Source organism: Chlorocebus sabaeus, chromosome 26, assembly GCF_047675955.1.
Source record: "Chlorocebus sabaeus isolate Y175 chromosome 26, mChlSab1.0.hap1, whole genome shotgun sequence".
Lineage (NCBI taxonomy): Eukaryota > Metazoa > Chordata > Mammalia > Primates > Cercopithecidae > Chlorocebus > Chlorocebus sabaeus.
The window spans coordinates 42,935,185-42,959,769 of NC_132929.1; the positions used below are offsets into that span (position 1 = coordinate 42,935,185).

General features: G+C 39.9%; 1 protein-coding gene across 2 annotated transcripts in view; it reads right to left on the reverse strand.

Annotated features, from left to right (window-relative positions):
• The window catches only part of AAGAB (alpha and gamma adaptin binding protein), a 59,988-nt gene that overhangs the window by 33,549 nt on the left and 1,854 nt on the right, over positions 1-24,585 (reverse strand). For both annotated transcript variants that reach the window (XM_008016144.3, XM_008016145.3), the window contains exons 2-4: positions 3,028-3,218; positions 2,806-2,902; positions 2,375-2,464 (exon numbers count right to left, since the gene is read on the reverse strand). In XM_008016144.3, coding sequence (XP_008014335.3) covers positions 2,375-2,464; positions 2,806-2,902; positions 3,028-3,218 — 378 coding nt within the window. The remainder of the gene's footprint in view (positions 1-2,374; positions 2,465-2,805; positions 2,903-3,027; positions 3,219-24,585) is intronic.

Consider the following 24,585-nt stretch of genomic DNA (forward strand, 5'->3'; position numbering starts at 1 on the left):
AGGCTGTGACACTTATTAGCTATTTGATCAAGGGCGAATCACTTACACCATTCTTACAGAAAGTGGAAACAATACCACTCTATGCACATCTCTCCTAGAGGAAAGATGCACTGGAACTGATGATTTACTAATGTAACCTTCCCCCACACTGGAAACTCCTTGAGGGCAGGAATCTTGTCTTACTGAGTTCATATGCCCACTGCCTAGCACAGTGCCTGAAAAACAGCAGGCACTCACCAACTGTTTAATGGATCGATGAATCATTTAAAGAATACCAGCCTACCAACCTAACAGAAATATAGTGATCAAATTGAAAATACAGTGATTAAATTGAAAATACTCAGCCAGGCGGGGTGGCTCATGCCTGTAACCCCAGCACTTTGGGAGGCCAAGGCAGGCGGATCACGAGGTCAGGAGATAGAGACCATCCTCTGGCTAACATGGTGAAACACCGTCTCTACTAAAAATACCAAAAAAAAAAAAAAAAAATTACCCGGGCATGGTGGTGGGCGCCTACAGTCCCAGTTACTTGGGAGGCTGAGGCAGGAGAATAGTGTGAACCTGGGAAGCAGAGCTTGCAGTGAGCTGAGATCGCGCCACTGCACTCTGGGCGACAGAGAGAGACTCTGTGTCAAATAAATAAAGAAAGAAATAAAAATAAAAATAAAGATAAGTACTAAGTACTTGAAAAACTTACGAAGATAAGTTTATCACCACCAATGTTTGGATGAAAATCTAAAAGTCACGTTTATCTTAACTGTGAATGACTTAATTCTCAAAAGAATATCTAATATTTTAGATGACATAACCAGGAACCAAAAATGTGGTCTGAAATGAAGAGCTAGTACCCATAAGAGGAAAATTAATACAAACTAGCATAAAGTCTCTATATTCATGTTCGAATAATACATGCAAGTAAAAGATGAGGAAATATGGCTTAGGAATAGTTTGTATTTTAAAAGTCTAGGAAGGTTTTCATTATGTTACCTAAAGATGACATATCAAAAAACCCATTTTAAGATTAATCTGAATGAATACAAGAACATTATTCAGACAAAGGGCTACGAGAAATACAGTGTATAAAGGAGCAGAGATTCCAAAATGATAACAGTCAGATACTGACTCCCAAGGACAAGAGAAAGAGAAAATTCTATTGCCAGAAATCACACAGGTTCACATACACAAAACAGGGCACAAGTTTCAGGGACCTAGAAAAACACAGAAAAAGATGTATTTGCCAATTTTCAATACTCTTTAAAACGAGCAAGGAGAAAAACCAGCCTTTTTACTTCGGCTTTGTTCTCTTCTTCCCTGGCAAGTTTTATTCTCAAAGGTAACAGCATTTTGGAAAAATTATAAATAAAACCAGAATATAGAAAAATATTTCTTAATTCCTTAATAAAAATACAAGTTTCATGAAATGACTGCTTATGTCTTATCTATGTACTTTAATTCACGTTGGTTTTCCCTGCCCAGGATGTCTTTTGGAACAACTGGCATATTCACAATGCCACCTCTCCACCAGTCCTCTCACTACAAGCCCAGGACCTTTTCTAACTTCTTCCCCATGGAGCAGCTGACACGTGAGAGTTCACAATGCCAACACGTTCTCTGCACTTTTAAACAAAAATAAGCTCTCCTGTCTCTAAAATACCACAGCACCACTATTTCTTCTATAATACTTATGACATTCCACTTGATAATTCAATTATCTGTAAGTTTCATCTCTTGTACCAGATTATAAGGTTTTGGTGAACCAAAAACCCTCTTATCCTGGTAGATACCACAATAGGTGTACTTCAAAGGAGAAAAGATGAGAAAAGAAATGGGGAAGGGGAGTAGAAAAGGGGAAGAAATAGAAGGTCCAGCAATAGCGGAGGACAGCGATTGCAGAGCTACCTGGGGTGGAGGTGGGGGATTAAATTAGGGGTCTGTTTTTTGGCTTCAAATGTCCAAAAGACACTCAAATAGATCTGAAATGTCCCCTGCGATTCCTGGGAATTCAGTCTTAGGTTACTATGAATTCAAAATAAGAAACATCAACTTTAACTACTATGAAGGTCTAACTCTCCTTCTTCAGCAGTGGGGAAAGGAAAAAGGATTGGGGAAATGACAAAGATTTTAGAAAGCAGCCTTATACCTTTATCCATAAGAAAAACACACATTTTCTAAAGTTCTAAAACAGGTGGTAAAACCAAATAAATGAATTCTCACACTAAGTATAAGACTACATCAATGGATTTTGCTTAAATCCTTGAAACAGCTGGGGAAAAAAGTTTCTTGAATTTTGCTGTGATTCTTCTTCCCTGAATTAAAATAATCTCTCATATCTGAATCTAAGTGCCATATTTTCTACTAACACATAAACACTTACCATCCTCTTCAGGCAACTCCTCTGGACTAAGTTCTACCAATTCGAAGCCATGTCTGATGCACCATTCTTGAGCTTTCTGTCGGTTTACACCTAAAATAATATGCAAAAGAATCTTCATAAGTAAGAAGAAAACAAAACATGACTATTCCTGCAATATTCTTCATAAATCTCAATGTGTTTCCCTTAATGTCAATGTTATTCTAAAGGTATCTATTCTAAAGGCATCTAAAATAACAAAAAGAAAATGATTTCTCAACCCTGAAGTATCCATTCTTAAAAAAAAGTAAATATTACAAGATACCAAAGAAAAATAGCTGAAAATATTTTCATAAAGCAATAAAGTCACATGGGATGTATGTCCTAAGTTAAGGAAACAGATGTACTCTATTTATCAAGGAATGGCAAATGCACATCCCATCCACATGCCTTACCATCTTCAGACACTCTATCACAGACCAAGATCATCACCTCAGGTAACCATGCTTCTGCCAGTGGAAGCCATGAGGAGACACAGTCGAGACCCGATTTCTAGAAGGAACAAAAAATATAAACCAACAAAACCAGAAAAGAGATAATAAGATAAAATGTAATGGGAAAAAAAGAAGGCATGCAGTAATTTCTTATTCAAGCCTTCACAGAAAACAAAGTCTTACTTGTGTGCTGTCAAAGTAAACCACAAATGCCTGGACAGATTCTGCAATCTCTGCAGTAACAAGAAATTTGTTTGGCACCACACACAAATTGATGTCCGCTGAATAGTATTTATTATCAATGGTCCAGGGATAAAATCTCACAGCATCATTGGAAGTCACTTCCACAATAAGATCTTCTGTTCCAAGGATATCTAAAAATAAATGACAACATTACCATGTAAAGTGCAAAACCAATATACATTGGTTGATTTTCTCAGTCAGATACCAGATAAAGCTGGTACTTTTGCTGTTTATTTTTATGTGAGGATTTCAAAGGACCCTGCATTTATTAGCTTTAATCCTATCTTCTCTGATCATCTGATTACAAAAGTTATGGTGATATAATTTAAGTCATTGACTTTTTCTCTTTAAGAACACAAAAATCATTGTGAACTAGATTAGATAGTAGTAAAGGAAAAAACAGTCATACAACCAAATATCCAGAAAAGAGCAAGTAGAAGACAAAGAATGACAGTAGTATTTATTGTATTGCTTAAGTACTTCATAGGAGGTAGACTATAACAAGCTTCTAGAATTTGTAACTATTTTGTACTTATTGCAAACTAAAAGGAAGATAGGAATAAGGCTAACCCATTAATAAAATAGAAGAGCTACATATATTTCTTGGACTGAATGTTTAGACATTAATTCAGCTAATGAAATAAGAGAATGGATACTGATAAATGACCCGAATTCTATTTATATTCAGCCTTGTTCACATTCTTTGAAAGCCAACCCAAATTCTTGTTTGATCAAGACACTTCTGGTAAATTTTAAATGTGTAATAGCCAAACAGATTACTACAACTAAATTTAGATTCTAAAAGATTAGATTATAACTAAATCTTTCGGAAATGTATGTGCAGCATGTATATAATAGGAAATCCCCATAGTAAGAGACAAGTCAGTGATGAACAAATGAATACAGACATGATCACGGAGCCATGGAAGCATTTTGCTTCCATTATGTTATACAGTACTTACAACTGGAAGAGAAATTACAAGTTGTTCTAATCTAAACTCCCATCTTTCACACCCATACCTACAACCTCCACTTTATACAAAAGTGGAAAATGAGCTTATAGAAGTAAAATGACTTGCCATTAATTGACTTATCAGAAGAATATAAAGCAAAACAGTCACACACCCCTCATCAATGCATACTAAGATGAACACGTATTAATGAAATGTGCCTCAAACCCATAATTAGCAAGACACTGAAAACTAGAAATTAAATTTTAAATCCCAGAGCTAACATTATATATTTGAAAAGATGCCATCATTTCTGCTCAATATAAAGTTATGGGGAAAGTATTTAGTCCAAAAGACTGCTAGGAATTATGTACAAAGTGTGGTGTAAGAGCGTATACACACATGCGTTCTTTTTATTAGCAAAGTTTCATCACGTGGTTAAGAGGAACTAATCTTCTCAAGAATGAAAGGTCAGCCCTTTTTTTAACAAAAAGAATTAAATTTAAAATAAATTTAAGGTTTTATCTTTGATATAAAGTATATCATGAAACTAACTAAAAAATTTTTTCACCAGAACCAGAATTGTTACTCTTAAATTAGCAGAAGGTCTACGTCAATATTTGACAATCTGAGTGTATCCCATTTCTTTAAGAAATCAGCAGTTCTGTCTACTTAATTTCTACCTGAAGTCATTATCTTTTACTTAGTGTCAGTCAATTCCATCGCAACCAGCTGCACGTCCCTTATGGAGCGTTAAGACAATTTCAGGTGGGAAATAAAAAGGTAAGTTATTAAAATCAAAGACGTTGTTTTCATGTAAATGTCTCACAGAAAAACAAAAACTAGATCAAAGTCTACATTGCATTCAAATCTAACACTCCAAACTTCAAGAAGGTGGCATAGTAACATGTGGCTGTGTTTCTAAAAGCTGAATGACTGGCACAGCTAACACACATGCCACAATACGCTGATAAATACGCACATAAAAGAAAGAAACTAAAACAACGAGAAAAGCAAAAAAAGTATAAACTAATTTTTTAATGGTGAAAAGAGCCAACATATAAAATCAGTCTTCATTCTTTTTTTTTTTTTTTTTTTGAGACGGAGTCTCACTCTGTCACCCAGGCTGGAGTGCAGTGGCGTGATCTCGGCTCACTGCAACCTCCACCTCCCGGGTTCGTGCCATTCTCCTGCCTCAGCCTCCTGAGTAGCTGGGACTACAGACACCCGCCACCACGCCTGGCTAGTTTTTTGTATTTTTAGTACAGACTTAGTAACACAGGTTTCACCGTGTTAGCCAGGATGGTCTCGATCTCCTGACCTCGTAATCCGCCCACCTTGGCCTCCCAAAGTGCTAGAATTACAGACGTGAGCCACTGTGCTTGGCCATCCATGGGTAATTTTTAAAAATAGCAAACTGCGTATTTTTTAAAGGAGGGAAGCACAAATAATAAAATACAGTAATGAATTCACTTGTTGCTAAGGGGCAAAGTACAAAGGCAGAAGGGAACTAATATTTCTGTCATTGCTACAATCAGTTCTTAATATTTCCTAAATCGGTTGTATTGTTAAAAACTGGAATAAAAAAATTGGGGTTATGCTTTCTTTGCTCCTCAACATGAGAAATCTAAAATCAATTAAAATGGCATTACTAACTGCAATTTAAAATTACTAACTGCAATTCAAAATATTTAGATCCATTAATGATGGCTCATTTTATTAATGTTTAGAACACAAAAGAACAAAACAATGTTTGTTACTCAGACCACTTACAATTTCAATTTTATACTTGCATTTGCAAATGATTAAGATATTTACTTAACACGGAGAAGGAAGTTGTTTCTTTTTTCTCCAAACCTATATAGGAATGGAACCAATAAGTTGGGAAAATGAATTTCACATTTCAGTGTTTCAGTAGCTAGTGGGCTTTGGCTTTTGTTTTATTCTCTGTGCTGCCTAAACAAGTTGATAGCTCAATTTACTTATCAGATTTTTTTTAACATTTTATGTCTAATCAGACACTTTCTTCAAGACTACATATGGACTTCATTATCACATCTGTGCCATATTAGAGCTAGGGAGAGAATAGTAAAGACTGTCTCATTCTAATTCTTATGACCAATATCATAACACAGAGTTTAATTTTAAAAATGTAAATGTCTACACTAAATATAGCTTTCTTCCCTCATGTTTTCTATTTGATTTTCAAATGCTTAACAAGTTTATTCTTTTCCAAATTAAAATGAAATTATTCAAATTGTGCACATGGCTAAAGGTTTCTGGAGATCAGCTAATATAATTCACTCATTTTACAGATGAGAAAACTGAGGCCCAGGAAAAAAGAAGCCACTTGCCTAATAGGAGCAGAGCCTAAAACTGGATTCAATTCACCAACATTCTTTCCTACTACACCGTGATGTTACAATACTTAGCATCTGAGGTGGATCACATTTGAGTCTCTAATAGTGACAAGCCAAAACTAGTCTATGGACCTAAAGTATCCTCTGCCCTTTTAGGAACAACAAAAATAATAGCCAGAATATGGGCACAATTATATACGGATCTGCAGTACAATTAACCCATCAGAAAACTGTCTATGACATTCAGGTATTTATATGTCAAAGATGAGTCACAGTGATCTTGAGGTTTTTTTGTTGTTTGTGTGTGTGTGTGTGTGTTTTTTGCAAGACTTCCTAGAAAAACCTGCAGTGGGCTCCCTTCTTTGTCCTTCACTAAATTATTATGTTGTAGACTCCGATATGCACAAAGAAAATCAAGAGCAGCTTTCCCCTCCTCCTGGTGGATGCCAGCCTGTCTCATTCACACTGTTGGCAGCCACCTGGTGGAGCTGTAATACATCATTTTTTAAGAGACAAACACTAGGTGTTTACTTGCCAGGTCTGCTACTACAAACTCCATTTCACAGCTTACAACAGTTAATTTGTAGTGCTTTTACAAAGGAAGTTAGATGCCAACTCAGTTCTAGTAGCAAACATAAACCTTTCCTTCAGTGTTAAGTACAAGTATAAACCTCTATCCCTATTTGAGAAACTTTTTACAAAGCCATCAATTCTCCAGTAACTCCCATTTACTTTCTCACATCCTTGGTCAACTTCTTTTCCCTATAATCTCATGTGGTAAGTTACAGAAAATAAAGATTCAAGAGCTTTGAAGGAAGCCATGTTCAAAGGCAACATTTCAGTTCAGTAACCCAACATCTTCCTCTTTTTATTCAGCTTTCTACTGTTCCCTGTATATCCTAATAATGATCCTTCCCTCAGAGAAAGTACAAATGTAGTAACCAATCAAATGAAAGAAAAGAGGCAGCTAGCTTTCTATGGTTAAGAATCAATAAGAGGTGATACTCTTTTTAGCATGAATTAGAAGGCAATATGAAGTTCAAGGTAAATTCCCAAACACCACAAATATCTGTTCTCCTACACACACACACACACACACATTTTATCTATATATAAACTTGCACATACACAACCCTTACCTTACGCCCTCACCTATCCACCTCAGCCAAAAAAGACAAATGCATTCTAAACTAGACACACTGATACTGTTATGGATTTTTTATGTCTCCTTCAGCAGTAGGGTCATTAAGTATACTTTTAATATCAGTAGTATTAATGTGCACTTAACCAATCATGACATTCTTTGTGAAGCAAAGGTGTCCAGTGGTTAAATCATATTTTCTATGCCCTGAGGGAAGTGACAGCTGCCACCTCAAATCAAGATGATCCCTCCGGAAACCAGCACTCTTCTCAGACTGCAAAGTTGGTTTTATTCTTTCTCATAAACTGAAACTGTCTTGACAGCCAGGCATCATAACCTCTCACCCCAGATATGAGTGTCTTTCATGGAATCCACTCTTCTGGAGACCCAACATTCTTCTTTCTTCCCTTTGTGAAGGCAGTACTAACAAGAAGGGAGAAGAGCATGGAAAGCAGAGACAGCACAGACCTGGGGTCCCACAGGCCTGCATTTGCATGCTGGCTCTCTGCAAAGCCTTGGGCAGATTAACCCCTCTGTGTCTCATTTCCTTACCTGCAAACAGGGATGAGAACACTTCTCAAGAAGTTTAAATGAATTAAATGAAACTATGTCAAAGAAAGTACAGACACTGGGCACAGAGTAGGCCCTTAGTAAGCACAGAGTAGGCCCTTAGTAAATATTCATTTCCTTCTTCCCAACTCACTTTTTTTCACATTTGTGACAGCCCTTCTGACTAGAGGTAGGTTAGAGATGCACTGAGGAGTTAGTAAGAAACATTACAGTCAGGATAACCATCTCCTTTAAGCTGCGCTAGCCTCGCCCTTCTAACCCAGACCACCCCCTAAAATAAACTTGAAATTTTTCTTTTCCACTGCTAAGGCATATGCTGAGACAGAAGAGAAGGCAATTAGGAAAATTATAGGAGGCAGCAGAGTCTGACGTCAGCTGAAAGGAAAAGTAGCCATTATGAAAGAAAAGAACTGAGCAAAATATGACTTAGGAAACATTCAAAACCTAGAGTTTTCATTAACCAGCAAGGGAAAAGAGAGACTTTTAAAAATCATATTGGATTCATACTGTTGCAAGCAACTACAGTTTCTTATCCACAACTTCATGAGACTGTCAAACAAGGTGCGTGCTACTCTGTCAAATATTTTGTAGTAGTTGTGAACAGGTTAGTCCCTAAATACTAAAAGTAGATGATACTGCTCCAGTGGAAAGGGACTTTGTAGCATGGTAGTATTTAAAGGTTAAAACTGTGCAACATTAGAGTTGAGACTTCACAGACAAACGTCAGGAAACTCATATCTGAGGCTCCCTGTGTAATCACACCCCAGCCTCCTGGTGCAAGTATACCTGATATTTGTTGCAGTCTGTATGACAGGTCAATCACTGGAGTAGTATAGACTTGCTGAGGGAAGAGTAACTGGATTGAGTTAAAGCAACATACTGCTTTAACAATAGTACAGAGATTCTGGGTTGCTTACAACACTTAATTACCTCTTCCTGACACACCCCTTTTTTCTGGTTACACTCTAAACTCGCATTTCCACATGCTCTTAAGCTTTTTATATCACAGCGGAAACATTTTAAAGCTGAAGCAGAGGAAATCCAACCCAGTCCTCCTCTTTTTCCTCAAGTTTACTTTCTCCCAATAGTCATCTGGAATTGGTCACCACAGCTGCATCTTAAAATAATTGGGGAAAGTCAGCGGGCGGTGTAGGGGGATGCGGGATGGGTGGGGGGTGTCTCTGCTTGCTTTTAGAAGACCGTACAATGCAGTCAAACATACACACAAGAACATAAAGAAGCAATCAGGAAAGGGAGAGAGAATATGGAGAAGGGTTTTATAAAGATCAAGCAGGAAACATCAGCCTCTAAGTTTTATGGGCTGCATGCAAAGACCACTTTGTCAATTCTAGTGGCACAGCTGATGGACAATTCCTACCTATATTTTAGAAGGGTAAGGCACTTCTCTGAATTCCCTTGCTAGTTCTAAATATACCCCTAAAGCAGTGAGTCTCTATGGGGATGTGATTCTCCCCAACCCTACCAAGGGGACATAGGTCAACACCTGGAGACATTTTCGCATCACAATAGGGGGATGTTACTAGCATCTAGTGAGTAGAGGTCAAAAATTCTGCTAAACAGCCATCCTACAATGCACAAGATAGCCCCACAAGACAAGGAATTGTCTGGCCCAAAAGGTCAACAGTGGCGAAGCTGAGATACCCTGTCCTATAGCAAAGAAACCTTATGGAATTTACTTAGCTGTATTCATGAAACAAAATAAAAGTTCTGGAATGCAAAATTGGTTTTATTCTTTCTCAAAAAGCTGAAACTAGGCATTACAGTCAGGCATCACAACTACCCACCCCAGATAAAAATATCTTCCATTTATATCTAATAAAATCTCTCTCTGATAAAGTCTATCTAAAGTGTCTTCTTTGATTATTAACCATAAAAATTATTTGGCAATTAACCTCAGAAGCTTTGAAAATAATCTATGAATGACAGATTTCTAGAAGAATTCATAAGCCTAAACAGCACAATTATGAGATAAAAATCATTTTCATATTCAAATGGTAATTTTTCATAAACAAATCAGCATCAAGTAATAAAACCTTACAAGAAATGTCAATGTCTGCTCAGGATGACAACATCTGCAGTAGATGCTAATTTACTCTAAAAAAAGACAAACATGCTTGAGATGAATTTTCCAAAACAGAGTAAGTTTAATGAATAATGGAGAACATTCATTCTGTAGCCCCTGTACTCAAGTATTGAAAATAAGCTTGATCAGTTAGAAAATGTCAGAAAGCTAACAGATCCAACATCTCAGCATTCAAAAGGTTCCTCTAAAAGGGTAAAATCATTATTGGGCAACAGATGGTCAATGAATCATGGAAAACAAAAACACTAATAAGTAAGACATTATTGAAAGAAAAATTGTTTCAAGACACCACCAAGAAAAACAAAACCCAAGCCATAGAACAGGAGAAAATGTTTGCAAATTATTATATATCAATAAGGGACTTGTAACCAGAATATATAAAGAACTTTTCATTAATAAGAAGACCATAAAACCAATTTAAAAGCGGGCAAAAAAGAGCTAGGCACAGTGGCTCATGCCTGTAATCCCAGCACTTTGAGAAGCCAAAGTGGGTAGACTGCTTGAGTCCAGGAATTTGAGACAAGGCTGCCCAGCATGGCGAAACCCCGTCTCTACCAAAAATACAAAAAATTAGCTAGGTGTGGTGGCACACACCTATAATGCCAGCTTCTTGGGAGGCTGAGGCATAAGAATTGCTTGAACCTCAGAGGCGGAGGCTGCAGTGAGCCAAGATCACACCACTGCACTCCAGCCTGGGCAAGAGAGTGAGACTCCATGTTAAAAAAATAAAATAGGTTAAAAAAAAAAAAAAAAAAAAAAAGTGGGCAAAAAAGATCTGAATAGACATTTCACCAAAGAAGATATTAAAATGGACTATATGCACATGAAAAGATTCTCAACATCATGAGTTATTAAGGAAATGCAAATCAAAACCACAGTGAAATACTACTTCACATCCACTAGAATGGCCGTAACAAAAAATACAGATAATAACAAGTATTGTTATTGTCCAAAGATATGGAGAAATTAGAATCCTCACTGATGGGAATATAAAATGGTACAGCCACTCTGGAAGAAAACAGTTTGGCAGTTTCTTAAAATACCAAATATAAATTTACCATATGACCCAGCAATTCCACTCCTAGGCATCTACCCAAGAGAAATGAAAACAGATGTCCCATGAAAACTTGCACAAGAATGTTCATAACAGCATTATTCACAATAGCCAAAAAGTGGAAACAATCCAAATGTCCATCAACTGATGAACGGATAAACAAAATGTGGTATATCCATACAATGGAATATGAAATACATCCTACAATATAGATGAACTTCAAAAACATTATGCTATGTGAAAGAAGCCAGACACAAAAGATCACATATTATGATTCCATTTATATACAATGTGCAAATCTATAAAGACAAAAAGTACATTAGTGGTTGCATGGAGCTCAGGAGTGACTGCAAATAGTCACAAAGTTCCTTCCGGAATGATGGAAATGTTCTACAATCAGATTGCAATGATGGTTGCACAAATCTGTAAATATATTAAAAAAACACTGAATTATACAATTAAAACAGGCAGATTTTATACTACTTAAATTATATTCCAAAAAGCTGCTAAAAACCATAAAAACTGGGAGATAATGACCCCATTACTAATAAGGTAGGTGACTGAGACGCATAATGTTTTAGGTACTTAGAACAATGGATGGCACATTTGAACAAATCTGGTCAATATTTATGGAATGAAGTTAACTTGTTTAAAGTCAGATAGCTAAAAAAAGGATAGAATTCAGTACGCAATCCACAGATTTTTTTTTTCACCACAGAAATCCTATATAACTCCAGGAAAAGTCAGACAAAACAGCCACCCTGGTACATCAAGATCACAGTGTTGTTTATTACCAAATGATCAAACATTTTCCTGATCTGAGCAGGCTGGAGTTTGACCCAAATACAGTGACACTTTTCTCCACTTCTGTGTCAAACTAGCCATCAGATCCGTACGGAAAATTAAACTCTAAATACGTTTTTGTTACTGAACCTACAATATCATAAAGCCTCTTTAATAGTTTCACAACAGGCCAGGTGTGCTGGCTCACACCTGTAACCCCAGCACTTTGGGAGGCCAAGGTGAGCGGATCAGCTGAGCTCAGGAGTTCAAGACCAGCCTGGGCAACACGGCAAAACCCCTTCTTTACAAAAAATACAAATATTAGCCAGGTGTGGTGGCCTGAGCCTGTAGTCCCATGTAGTCCCAGCTACTTGGAGTAGGGTAGGGGGGCTGACGCAGGAGAATCACTTGAGCCTGGGAGGCGAAGGTTGCAGTGAGCCGAGATCACGCCACTGCACTCCAGCCTGGGTGACAGAGCAAGACCCTGTCTCAAAAAAAAAAAAAAAAAAAGAAGAGTTTCACACTGTCCTGGTCCATCAATCTATGTCAATATTGCTTCCTGAATAAGAATTATTAGAGACGTATTTGTGGTATCCGTGTGTACTGGCTCCAAAATAAATACAATGTTATGTCCAAATTATCATTCTTGCCAAACTTAAAATAATTTTCATACCTTTAAGAGGTGAAGCCAGCTGGACTTCCTGGGTTGAGTGGGGGACTAGGAGAACTTTTCTGTCTAGCTAAAGGATTGTAAACGCACCAATCAGCACTCTGTAAAAACATACCAATCAGCACTCTGCATCTAGCTAAAGGAGTGTAAATGCACCAATCAGCACTCTGTAAAATGGACCAATCAGCAGGATGTGGGCAGGGCCAAGTAAGGGAATAAAAGCTGGCCACCCAAGCCAGCAGCAGCAACCTGCTCAGGTCCCCTTCCATGCTGTGGAAGCTTTGTTCTTTTGCTCTTCACAATACATCTTGCTGCTGCTCACTCTTTGGGTCCGCACTACCTTTATGAGCTGTAACACTCACTGTGAGGGTCTATGGCTTCATTCCTGAAGTCAGCGAGACCATGAAGCCACCGGGAGGAACAAACAACTCCAGATGCACCACCTTTAAGAGCTGTAACACTCACTGCCAAGGTCTGTGGCTTCACTCCTGATGTCAGCGAGACCACGAGCCCACCGGAAGGAAGAAACTCCAGACACATCTGAACATCTGAAGGAACAAACTCCGCACACCATCTTTAAGAACTGTAACGCTCGCCGTGAGGGTCCACAGCTTCATTCTTGAAGTCAACGAGATCAAGAACTCACCGAAAGGAACCAATTCTGGATACATTTTGGTGACCATGAAGGGACTATCGCCTAGCGGTGAGTACCATCAGACCCCTTTCGCTTGATATTCTATCCTTTTTTTCCTTAGAATTCGGGGGCTAAATACCAGGCACCTGTCGGCCAGTTAAAACCGACTAGCGCAGCCGCCAGACTAAAGACACGGGTGTCAGGCTTTCTGGGAAAGGGCTCTCTAACAACCCCTGACTCTTTGGAGTTGGGAGCATTGGTTTGCCTGGAACCAGCTTCCACTTTTCCTGTACTTCTGGGCTGAGCCGAGGGTCAACAGAGAGGAAAGCCATTCAGCTCCGGGGTCCTGACAACAAGTTGGTTGACCCTTCGGCCATGAGTGGAACTCTCAAAGTTACATCACCCAAAGGAGACTCGCCCATCTATCCTATCTATCCTGACCCTTGCCTCCTGGGTCCTAATGCCTGTCAGACAAACTTCCTCTAGCCTCTCTTCTCCGAGACTAGTCCCACTTCCACAACCACTCCCTGTCTCTGGTGCTTTTCTAGTTTCTCCTATAAGAATGATTTCTAATATAAACTCCAGGACTCTATTCCCTTCTTTAGGCACCAGGGTTCACCAATCAGAAAGACATTCTTTGCGCAAAGCCCCGTCGGTGGTGGGGGTACTATCTTATCTGGAATTTTAGGATCCCTCCTCAGACTAGCAGGCCTAACAAAATGTATTCCTGAAGCTAGAATATGGGGAGCTTCAGAAATGATATCCTTCCTATCATATGATGAGAAGTGAGGACAAAAGGCATCACTCTTCCAACCCTGGAGATCCCTTCCCTCCCTCAGGTTATGGCCCCCCACTTCATTTTTGGGGCACAACATCTTTATAAGACGGGGTAAAGTCCCAATACTAACAGGAGAATGCTTAGGACTCTAACAGGTTTTTGAGAATGTGTCAGTAAGGGCCACTAAATCCAACCTTCCTTGTTCCTCTTTGTGGTCTAAGAGGACAGGCAAGGGTGCAGGTTTTCGAGAATGCGTCGGTAAGGGCCACTAAATCCGACCTTCTTCAGTCCTCCTTGTGGTCTAGGAGGAAAACTAGTGTTTCTGCTGCTGCTTCGGTAAGCACAACTATTCCGATCAGCAGGGTCCAGGGACCGTTGCAGGTTCTTGGGCGGGGAGAGAGGAAACAAACCAAAACTGCAGGCGGTTTTGTCTTTCAGATGGGAAACACTCAGGCACCAACAGGCTCACCCTTGAAATGCATCCTAAGCCACTGGGACCAATTTGACCTGCAAACCCTGAAAGAGGGGCAGTTCATTTTTTTCTGCATTACGGCTTGGCCCCAATATTCTCTCTCTGATGGGGAAAAATGGCCACCTGAGAGAAGTATAAATTACAATACTATCCTGCAGCTTGACCTTTTCTGTAAGAGGGAAGGCTAATGGAGTGAAATACCTTATGTCCAAGCTTTCTTTTCATTGAAGGAGAATATACAACTACGCAAAGCTTGCAATTTACATCCCACAGGAGGACCTCTCAGCTTATCTCCATATCCTAGCCTCCCTATAGCTCCCCTTCCTATTAATGATAAGCCTCCTCTAATCTCCTCTGCCCAGAAGGAAACAAGCAAAGAAATCTCCAAAGGACCACAAAAACCCCCAGGCTATTGGTTATGTCCCCTTCAAGTTGTAGGGGGAGGGCAATTTGGCCCAACCCGGGTACATGTCCCCTTCTACCTCTCTGAGTTAAAGCAGATCAAGGCAAACCTGGGGAAGTTTTCAGATGATCCTGATAGGTACACAGATGTCCTATAGGGTCTAGGGCAAACCTTTGACTTCACTTGGAGAGAAGTCATGCTATTAGATCAAACCCTGGCCTTTAATGAAAAGAATGTGGCTTTAGCTGCGGCCCAAGAGTTTTGAGATAGCTGGTATCTTAGTCAAGTAAATGATAGAATGATAGCCGAAGAAAGGGACAAATTCCCTACCGGTCAGCAAGCTGTCCCCAGTATGGATCCCGACTGTGACCTCGACTCAAATCATAGGGACTGGAGTCGCAAACTTCTGTTGACCTGTGTTCTAGAAGGACTAAGGAGAATTAGGAAAAAGCCCATGAATTATTCAATGATGTCCACCATAACTCAGGGAAAGGAAGAAAATCCTTCTGTCTTCCCCGAGTGGCTACGGGAGGCCTTAAGAAAATATACTCTCCTGTCACCTGACTCACTCGAGGGTTGACCGACCCTAAAAGATAAGTGTATTACCCAATCAACTACAGATATCAGGAGAAAGCTCCAAAAGCAAGCCTTAGGCCCTGAACAAAATCTGGAGGCGTTATTAAACCTGGCAACCTCGGTGTTCTATAACAGGAACCAAGAGGAACAGGCTCAAAAGGAAAAGCGAGATCAGAAAAAGGCCAGAGCCTTAGTCATAGCCCTCAGATAAACAAACCTTGGTGGTTCACAGAGGACAGAAAATGGAGCAGGCCAATCACCCGGTGGGGCTTGTTATCAGTGTGGTTTGCAAGGACACTTTAAAAAAGATTGTCCAATGAAGCTGCCCCCTCACACATGTCCACCATGCCGAGGCAAACACTGGAAGGTGCATTGCCCCAGAGGACAAAGTTTCTCTGGGCCAGAAGCCCCCAACCAGATGATCCAACAACAGGACTGAGGGTGCCTGGGACAACCACCAGCTCATGTCATTACCCTCACTGAACCCCAGGTACATTTAACCATTGAGGGGCAGGAAATTGACTTCCTCCTGGACACTGGTGCAGCCTTCTCAGTGTCAATCTCCTGTCCCAGACTGTCCTCAAGGTCCATTACCATCCGAGGAATCCTGAGACAGCCTGTAACCAGGTATTTCTCTCACCTCCTCAGTTGTAATTGGGAGACTTTGCTACAGATAGTAAGTATGCTTATCTAATCCTACACAGACACGCTGCAATGTGGAGAGAAAGGGAGTTCCAACTTCTAGGGAAACCCCCATTAAATATCACAAGGAAACCATGGAGTTATTGCACACGGTGCAAAAACCCAAAGAGGTGGCAGTCTTACACTGTCAAAGCCATCAAAAGGGGAAGGAGAGGGGAGAACAGCAGCATAAGTGGGTGGCAGAGGCAGGGAAAGACCAGCAGAAAGGAAAGAGAGAAAGAGACAGAAAGTCAGAGAGAGAGAAAGAGAAAGAGAGAGAAGAAGAGAGACAAAGAAGGAGTCAAAGAGAGAGACAGAGGAAGAGACAGGCAGAAAGTCAAAGAGAGAAGGAAAGAGAGGAAGAGACAGACAAAGGGCGTCAGAGAGAAAGAAAGAGAGAGAGACAAAGTCAAAGACAGAAGGAGAGAAAGAGAAAGTCAGAGAAAGAGACAGGAGGAAACAGAGAGACAAAGAGGAGGAGACAGAGGAAGAGACAGAGAGGCAGAAAGTCAAACAGAGAAGAAAAGCAAGGAAGAGACAGAGACAAAGGAGGAGTCAAAGAGAGAGAAAGAGAGAAGTAGTAAAGAAAAATGTGTACCTTATTCCTTTAAAAGCCAGGGTAAATTTGAAACCTATAATTGATAATTGAAGGTCTTCTCCATAACCCTATAAACACTCCAATACCACCTTGTTATCAGTATAAACAAGGGTGTAGCTCAAAAGCACTGAGGCCACTGACAACCTATAGCCTTCCTATCAAAAATCCTTAACCCAGCAAGTTTCCTAACAGGGGATCTAAATCTTAATTAATTACTATACAAAGGTCCGAGCAGACTTAGGAAGAACTCCCTTCAGGACAGGATAATAGATGGTTCCTCCCAGGCGATTAAGAGAAAAAGACACAATGGGTATTCAGTAAGTGACAAGGAAACTCTTGTAGAAGCAGAGTTAGAAAAACTGCCTAATAATTGGTCTGCTCAAACGTGGGAGTTGTTTGCACTCAGCCAAATCTTAAAGTACTTACAGCATCAGGAAGGAGCCATCTACACGAATTCTAAGTTAATATGGACTGAACGAGGTCTTACTAATAGCAAAGAATAATTGAAATCCCAAACTTAGAAGGTTTTCAACAAAAGTAAAGTTTGCTAAAAGTTAACAGTGTAACATGTATTATCCTACTACCAACATTCTCAATGGATTTCTCAGACAGTTTGCAAGAAATAACGATATCTATCCTTAACGATCCCAAATAGACTTTCACAGCAGTGACTCTCCAAAACCGCTGAGGCCTAGACCTCCTCACTGCTGAGAAAGGAGGACTCTGCACCTTCTTAAGGGAAGAGTGTTGTTTTTACACTAACCAATCAGAGATAGTATGAGAGGCTGCCACGCATTTACAGAAAAAGGCTTCAGAAATCAGACAACACCTTTCAAACTCTTATACCAACCTCTGGAGTTGGGCAACATGGCTTCTCCCCTTTCTAGGTCCCATGACAGCCATCTTGCTATTACTTGCCTTCGGGCCCTGTATTTTTAACCTCTTTGTCAAATTTGTTTCCTCTAGGATCGAGGCCATCAAGCAACAGATGGTCTTACAAATGGAACCCCAAATGAGCTCAACTAACAAATTCTACTGAGGACCCCTGGACCAACCTGCTGGCCCTTTCACTGGCCTAAAGAGTTCCCCTCTGGAGGACACTACAACTGCAGGGCCCCTTCTTTGCCCCTATCGAGCAGGCAGTAGCTAGAGTGGTCATTGTCCAATTCCTAACAGCAACTGGGGTGTCCTGTTTAGAGGGGTGATTGAGAGGTAAAGCCAGCCGGACTTCCTGAGTTGAGTGGGGACTTGGAGAACTTTTCTGCCTAGCTAAAGGATTGTAAACACACCAATCAGCACTCTGTAAAAACGCACCAATCAGCACTCTGTGTCTAGCTAAAGGATTGTAAATGCACCAATCAGCACTCTATAAAATGGACCAATCAGTACTCTGTAAAATGGACCAATCAGCAGGATGTAGACAGGGCCAAATAAGGGAATAAAAGCTGGCCACCTGAGCCAGCAGCAGCAACCAGCTCGGGTCCCTTCCATGCTGTGGAAGCTTTGTTCTTTTGCTCTTCACAATACATCTTGCTGCTGCTCACTCTTTGGGTCCGCACTACCTTTATGAGCTGTAACACTCACCGTGAGTCTGCAGCTTCACTCCTGAAGTCAGCGAGACCATGAAGCGACCGGGAGGAACAAACAACTCCGGATGCACCACCTTTAAGAGCTGTAACACTCACTGCCAAGGTCTGCGGCTTCACTCCTGAAGTCAGCGAGACCAGGAACCCACCGGAAGGAAGAAACTCCAGACACATCTGAACATCTGAAGGAACAAACTCCGCACACACCATCTTTAAGAACTGTAACACTCACCGCGAGGGTCCACAGCTTCATTCTTGAAGTCAGCGAGACCAAGAACCCACCGGAAGAAACCAATTCTGGACACACCTTGATCTTACAAAAAATGATTTTATATCAGATTGCATTATTTGTTGAGTGCCATTATTTGTTGATGAATTATTGGGGCATATTCCTTGAGGGAAAAGGCAGCAAGTTGCTCAAACCAAATGACCACTGCATACTTTCTAGATTTTTACCTTTTGCCATACAAAAACAAAGCAGTTAGATGGTCCAGAAATAAAAGTCTGATTCTAAACATGCTCAGAACCCTCCAGGATGATACAATATTCTCTGTATCATAAGTGGTTTTGTACAATATGGGCCGATGTGTAATACTGTTCCACTGGTATTTCTCCTCCTACTCTCCACCACCCCCTCATTTATGGGTATGCCATTTAATGAAAGAACACCTTATAATCATTTCACACATCAACAATATCTAAAAGACTAGTTAGTCTAAAACCTCACACAAAAAGTCAAATTCTCTACTCCACAAGGTAACAAACTGCACACCAATAGAGTCATTTTCATTTATTATTTAACTTACCACACTTTATCTACTAAGGTTTCAACTACCATCAAAAAATAAACTAATTGTAAACTGATTTTGAGAGCAATAGACGTTTTCATTTTAATAGTAAAATCATCTACTGCAATTTCTCCTACTGCCACCTGCACTCTGAATCCACACAGTCTAGTTGCTAAGTTGACCATATTTTACATGTATAGAACTAGAATTGAATCTTGGCTCCCCAGCTTTTGGGAACTGAACAACTTTGGGAAACCACAGCTATACTGAGCTTTAATTTCACATACACACATACTGGAACGTAATGTAGACATGTTTTTTTTTTGAAGTCCCTTTGGGTCTGGAGAAAATGTGAACATTTAAGCATCTCTTCCTCCTAGATTGATGACAACCTCCCTCTTTAAATAAACATAAACACAAAAATCAGTCCTTCTTTCAATGTTGGTTGAAAAAATATAAATATATTAAGTATCATAGCTAAAAACAATCAGTTCCCTCACCCATCAGTTGAAATCAATGCCCTCATCTGACCATCTACTGAATCACTCTGTGATGACAGCTCGAGGCCCTTGCGGTTCATCTTGCTGGCCCAATCTTCCATTCTTTGAAGAAAATAAAGACTTGGAAACATACAGTCCAATCAAAGGCAGAGTCCTCTTACCACAACAAAATAAGTAACTTTGCTTAAGTAAAAATTACTTATTCCCAGAGTAAACCAAAGGGTGCACTCAGAATACCTCAAGTAGCTGCAGAAAAATGCACATTTGAAGACTTAAGTTTTTATCTCCATTCTGTTCCTAGACAATAGTGTCAAAGCAGCACAAAAGCCTCTACCTTTGAAATAATAATGTTCTCTTTAGTAAATTACTTGAAGGTACTTTTGTAAGTATAGGAGTCTGACAGACCTAGAAACAAACTCCCAATCTTGCAGAAGAATGCATATTTTCCAAAGCAGCAATGTCACGAATATGGCTGGCTTTCCTGTGTAACTCTCCAAAGCCTAGTTTACCCATTATATAATTGTGCTTTCTGGTTCTGCAGTTTCAGAAACCTGAGGACCGGAGGGTGGTTTCTATGGGTAAATGCATCTGAATTTCAAACACAAAAGGTTAAATTTTCTACTCAAGTCATCTACTGCAACCTTAAATATAAGGCTTGATTCCTAAGTTCTCAAAAACTAAAACAGGAAAAACATTAAGTCAAGTTAAGAAGCATTACATAAATCTTGCATAAAAATAAGTAACATAATAACACAGATTTTTTTTTTTTTTTTTGAGACAGGGTCTCACTTTGTCGCCCAGGCTGGAGTGCAGTGGCGTGATCTGAGCTTACTTTAACCTCTGCCTCCCGGGTTCAAGCAATCCTCCTGCCTCAACCTCCTGAATAGCTGGGATTACAGGTGCGCACCACCATGCCCGGCTAATTTTTGCATTTTTAGTAGAGATAGTGTTTCACCATGTTGGCCAGGCTGCTCTCGAACTCCTGAACTCAGGTGATCAGCCCCCTTCAGCCTCGCAAAGTGCTGGGATTACAGGTGTGAGCCACCACGCCCGGCCAATAACACAGAATTTTACATCTAGAAGAGATGTCAGAAATGATTTCGAACAACCCTTTATTTTTAATGTTAATCCTGTACAGTAAGAATCACCAATACATATCATCTCTGAGTTCACTCAATTGAGAAAATAAAAATCCAGACATTGTTAGACTACCTGTCAGGTATGCACAATGCTCTTTTTAATAAGTATTTAATACAATACACATATTAAATAATGCTCCATTTAATATAGGTCCTCTGTTGCCCAGAAGACCTATATTGGTTTCAACGGCAACAATTTTTCCCCCTCCATTCAGAATTAATCATCCCAAATAGGCAATGTGAGCATATTTAAAACCATTTAGGGGTTAATCTTCTCTATCATTGCTTACACCAGTGCCACGACCTTAAATTTAAATAGTTCTGACTGCTAAGGAATCTCAACACATTACATTCACACATTCCTGTGCATACAAATCCTGAATTTGAACATATGCTTCAGCACCTGGGCAAGTCATTTAGTATTTCCAAAGCACAGTTTCTTCATCTGTAAAATGGACACAACCTACCTTCACAGGGATACAAGGACCAAACTAAATAATGTGAACACATATTTTGGAAGAGTACAGGTATACATATGAATGCTTGTTATGATTATAAGAGCTCCAGATTCCTACATTTCACTAAAAGAAAGAATTTCGTTCAGATGTAGAAACTGAATGGACTACAGTTGCTGAGTCGGCATTACATACTTTAAAACCTAACAAGTTTCCAGGGACTTTTCTATCTAAAGTTCCTTCTAGGGAAGTACAGTAAGATGCTAAAACTTACGTATCTTCACTTTAATATTTTCACAGGTGGGGCATACACTTTCTTCTTTCTTTTATTTTTTCTTGAGACTTTGAGACAGGGTCGCACTGTCACCCAGGGTGGTGTGCAGTGGCATGATCTCGGCTCACTGCAACCTCTGCCTGCTGAGTTCAAGTGATCCTCCTGCCTCAGCCACCTGAGTAGCTAGGATTATAGGCATTGCACCACCATGCCCAACTAATTTTTGAATTTTTAGTAGAGATGGGGTTTCTCCACATTGGCCAGGCTGGTTATGAACTCCTGACCTCAAGTAATTTGCCTGCCTTGGCCTCCCAAAGTGCTGGCATTACAGGCATGAGCCACGGAGGATACATTTTCTACATTCCTCTCAAGGGCAGGAACAGTATCTTAGGCATTATTTTAGCTGCAGTAACTGGAACAGAGACTATCTCTGTGTTTAATAAATATTCATCAGAATATACTTTTCCAGAATAAAGTAAAACTTTGGTAAAATATATGTGAGGTGGAAAGAGCTCTGGCTGTGGAGTAGACATTTGCTCTCATATCATGTATTACAAGTCCTTCAAGCATCCTGAGGCTTCATTTCCCTTTAAAAAGTCTACCCTGTCGCTGGGCACGGTGGCTCATGCCTGTAATCCCAGCACTTTGGGAGGCCAAGACGGGCGGATCACGAGGTCAGGACATCGAGACCATCCTGGCTAACATGGTGAAACCCCGTCACTACTAAAAAACAGAAAAAATTAGCCAGGCGTGGTGGCGGGTGCCTGTAGTCCCAGCTACTCGGGAGGCTGAGGCAGGTGAACGGTGTGAACCTGGGAGGCGGAGCTTGCAGTGAGCCGAGATTGTGCCACTGCACTCCAGCCTGGGCAACAGGGCGAGACTCTGTCTCAAAAAAAATTAAAATAAAATAAAATAAAACAAAATAAAATAAAAACTCTACCCTGTCAGTAATGCCCCTTTTATCCGATGTCAGACATCCACACAGAATACCACAAATAAGACCTTTGAGTGACAAAAAGAAAAAGTTTCTAATTAAGTCCATGCATGCACTTTACGCATAGTAGAGACCTAGTGATTCTTACTTTAAGTGTGTGTGTATCTGAGACAGGGTCTCGCTCTGTCGCCTAGGCTGGAAGGCAGTAGTACCATCAGAACTCACTGCAGCCTCGATCTCCCAGGCTCAAGCAATCCTCCCACCTCAGCATTCCAAGGAGCTAGGACAACAGGCACATACCACCATGCCCGGCTAATTTGTTAACATTTTTATTTTTATTTTGTAGAGACTAGGTCTCCCTATGTTGCCCAGGCTGGTCTTGAACTCCTGGGCTCAAATGATCCTCCCGCCCTGGCCTCCCAAAGTGTTGGAATTCCAAGCATGTGCCACTGCATTTGGACTATTTTAAGAATATTTCTAATAAACTGTTATTTGGTTATATTTCCCACTGGTGGTTAAAAGCACTAAGATAAGATAGATCAGACGTCCAAGGAAAGAGAAATGGGAGAACACTAAAGGTTTCTCTCGCTGATACATGAAGTAGAACCAAACCTTCCCAAAAATGCAGATCCAATTCAATCCAAAACTATTCTACAGCCTAATATCACCGAACACTTGACAAAATATTATGCGGGCTCCATCTCTTACCTCAGAATTAGAGTCAACCTGTGATTAATTTAATCCCATCTTTAATTACAGTCAAAGAATGAATGCTCAGCAAATATTTCATTTTAACACTATCCACTGCTATCCTACTCATAACCTTGGAAGAAATGATAAGCCCTCTTTTATGGTTCACTTTTCCTTATTCAAGCAATCTGCTCACTAGCTGTTCTTTTATTTTTTACTACATGACAGTAACGAGTTGCAATGGAAAGGTCAACTGATTTTAACCCGAATTGGAATTATCTAAGAGCATTTTACATACAGAGATAAAATGGATTATTTTACAGAATTAATTTTACCCCCAATAATGCTAATACACTTTACAGAAGTACAATGTTACTATTTGCTAACTACAGGTAATCAGCTACTTCAAGGCAGTGACCATGTTTGCCCTTTGGGATCGTTAAAGCACACAACAGAGCACTGTAGCCAACAGAATAATTAACATTCCTGAGAATGTCTTCAAAAGACTTTCATGTATCGCTAATAGGATTCCAAATGCATGTAAGTCTTTTGGAAAGTTAGTTACATCTTTAAGAATCTTGAGCAAATTCTGGTTTATTCACTAGACGGATAAATGTGAGAAACTGATTTTTGATAAATCTCAGGATAAGAACTGTGTATTTAAAAGATTTTAAAAATGGCCAGGTGTGGTGGCTCACACCTGTAATCCCAGCACTTTGGGAGGTCGAGGCAGGTGGATCACGAGGTCAGGAAATCAAGACTATCCTGGCTAACAGAGTGAAATCCCGTCTCCACTAAAAATACAAAAAATTAGCCAGGTGTGGTGGCAGGCGCCTGTAGTCCCAGATACTCGGGAGGCTGAGGCAGGAGAACGGCGTGAACCCGGGAGGCAGAGCTTGCAGTGAGCCAAGATCGCGCCACTGCACTCCAGCCTGGGCTACAGAGTGAGACTTTGTCTCAAAAAAAAAAAGAAATAACTGTGTATCAAATGTAATTACAATTATTTCTTTTTAAGAAACTGCATTGGAAAAAAAGACTGGAAAGAAATGTTAGCAGTATTTGTAGTTGAATAATGAGACTATGGCTATTTTCTTTTCTCTGTATGCTAAATTTTACTTAATAAGTATACACTAGTTTCACAATGAAACAAAAAAAGAGGAAGGAAGGAAGAAAAGAAGGAAGAAAGGAGGGAAGGGAGGAAATGGGAAGGAGCGCTGCTTAAAGGTAGCAAAATGGCCTAATTAGACCAGCTAGTTACCACTTAGTTAAATACTATTTACCCTAGCAAGGAACTTTCTAAGTGATCACAAATGTTAACTAAGTCATATAATATCTGCACTGAAGGGACATCTTACCTA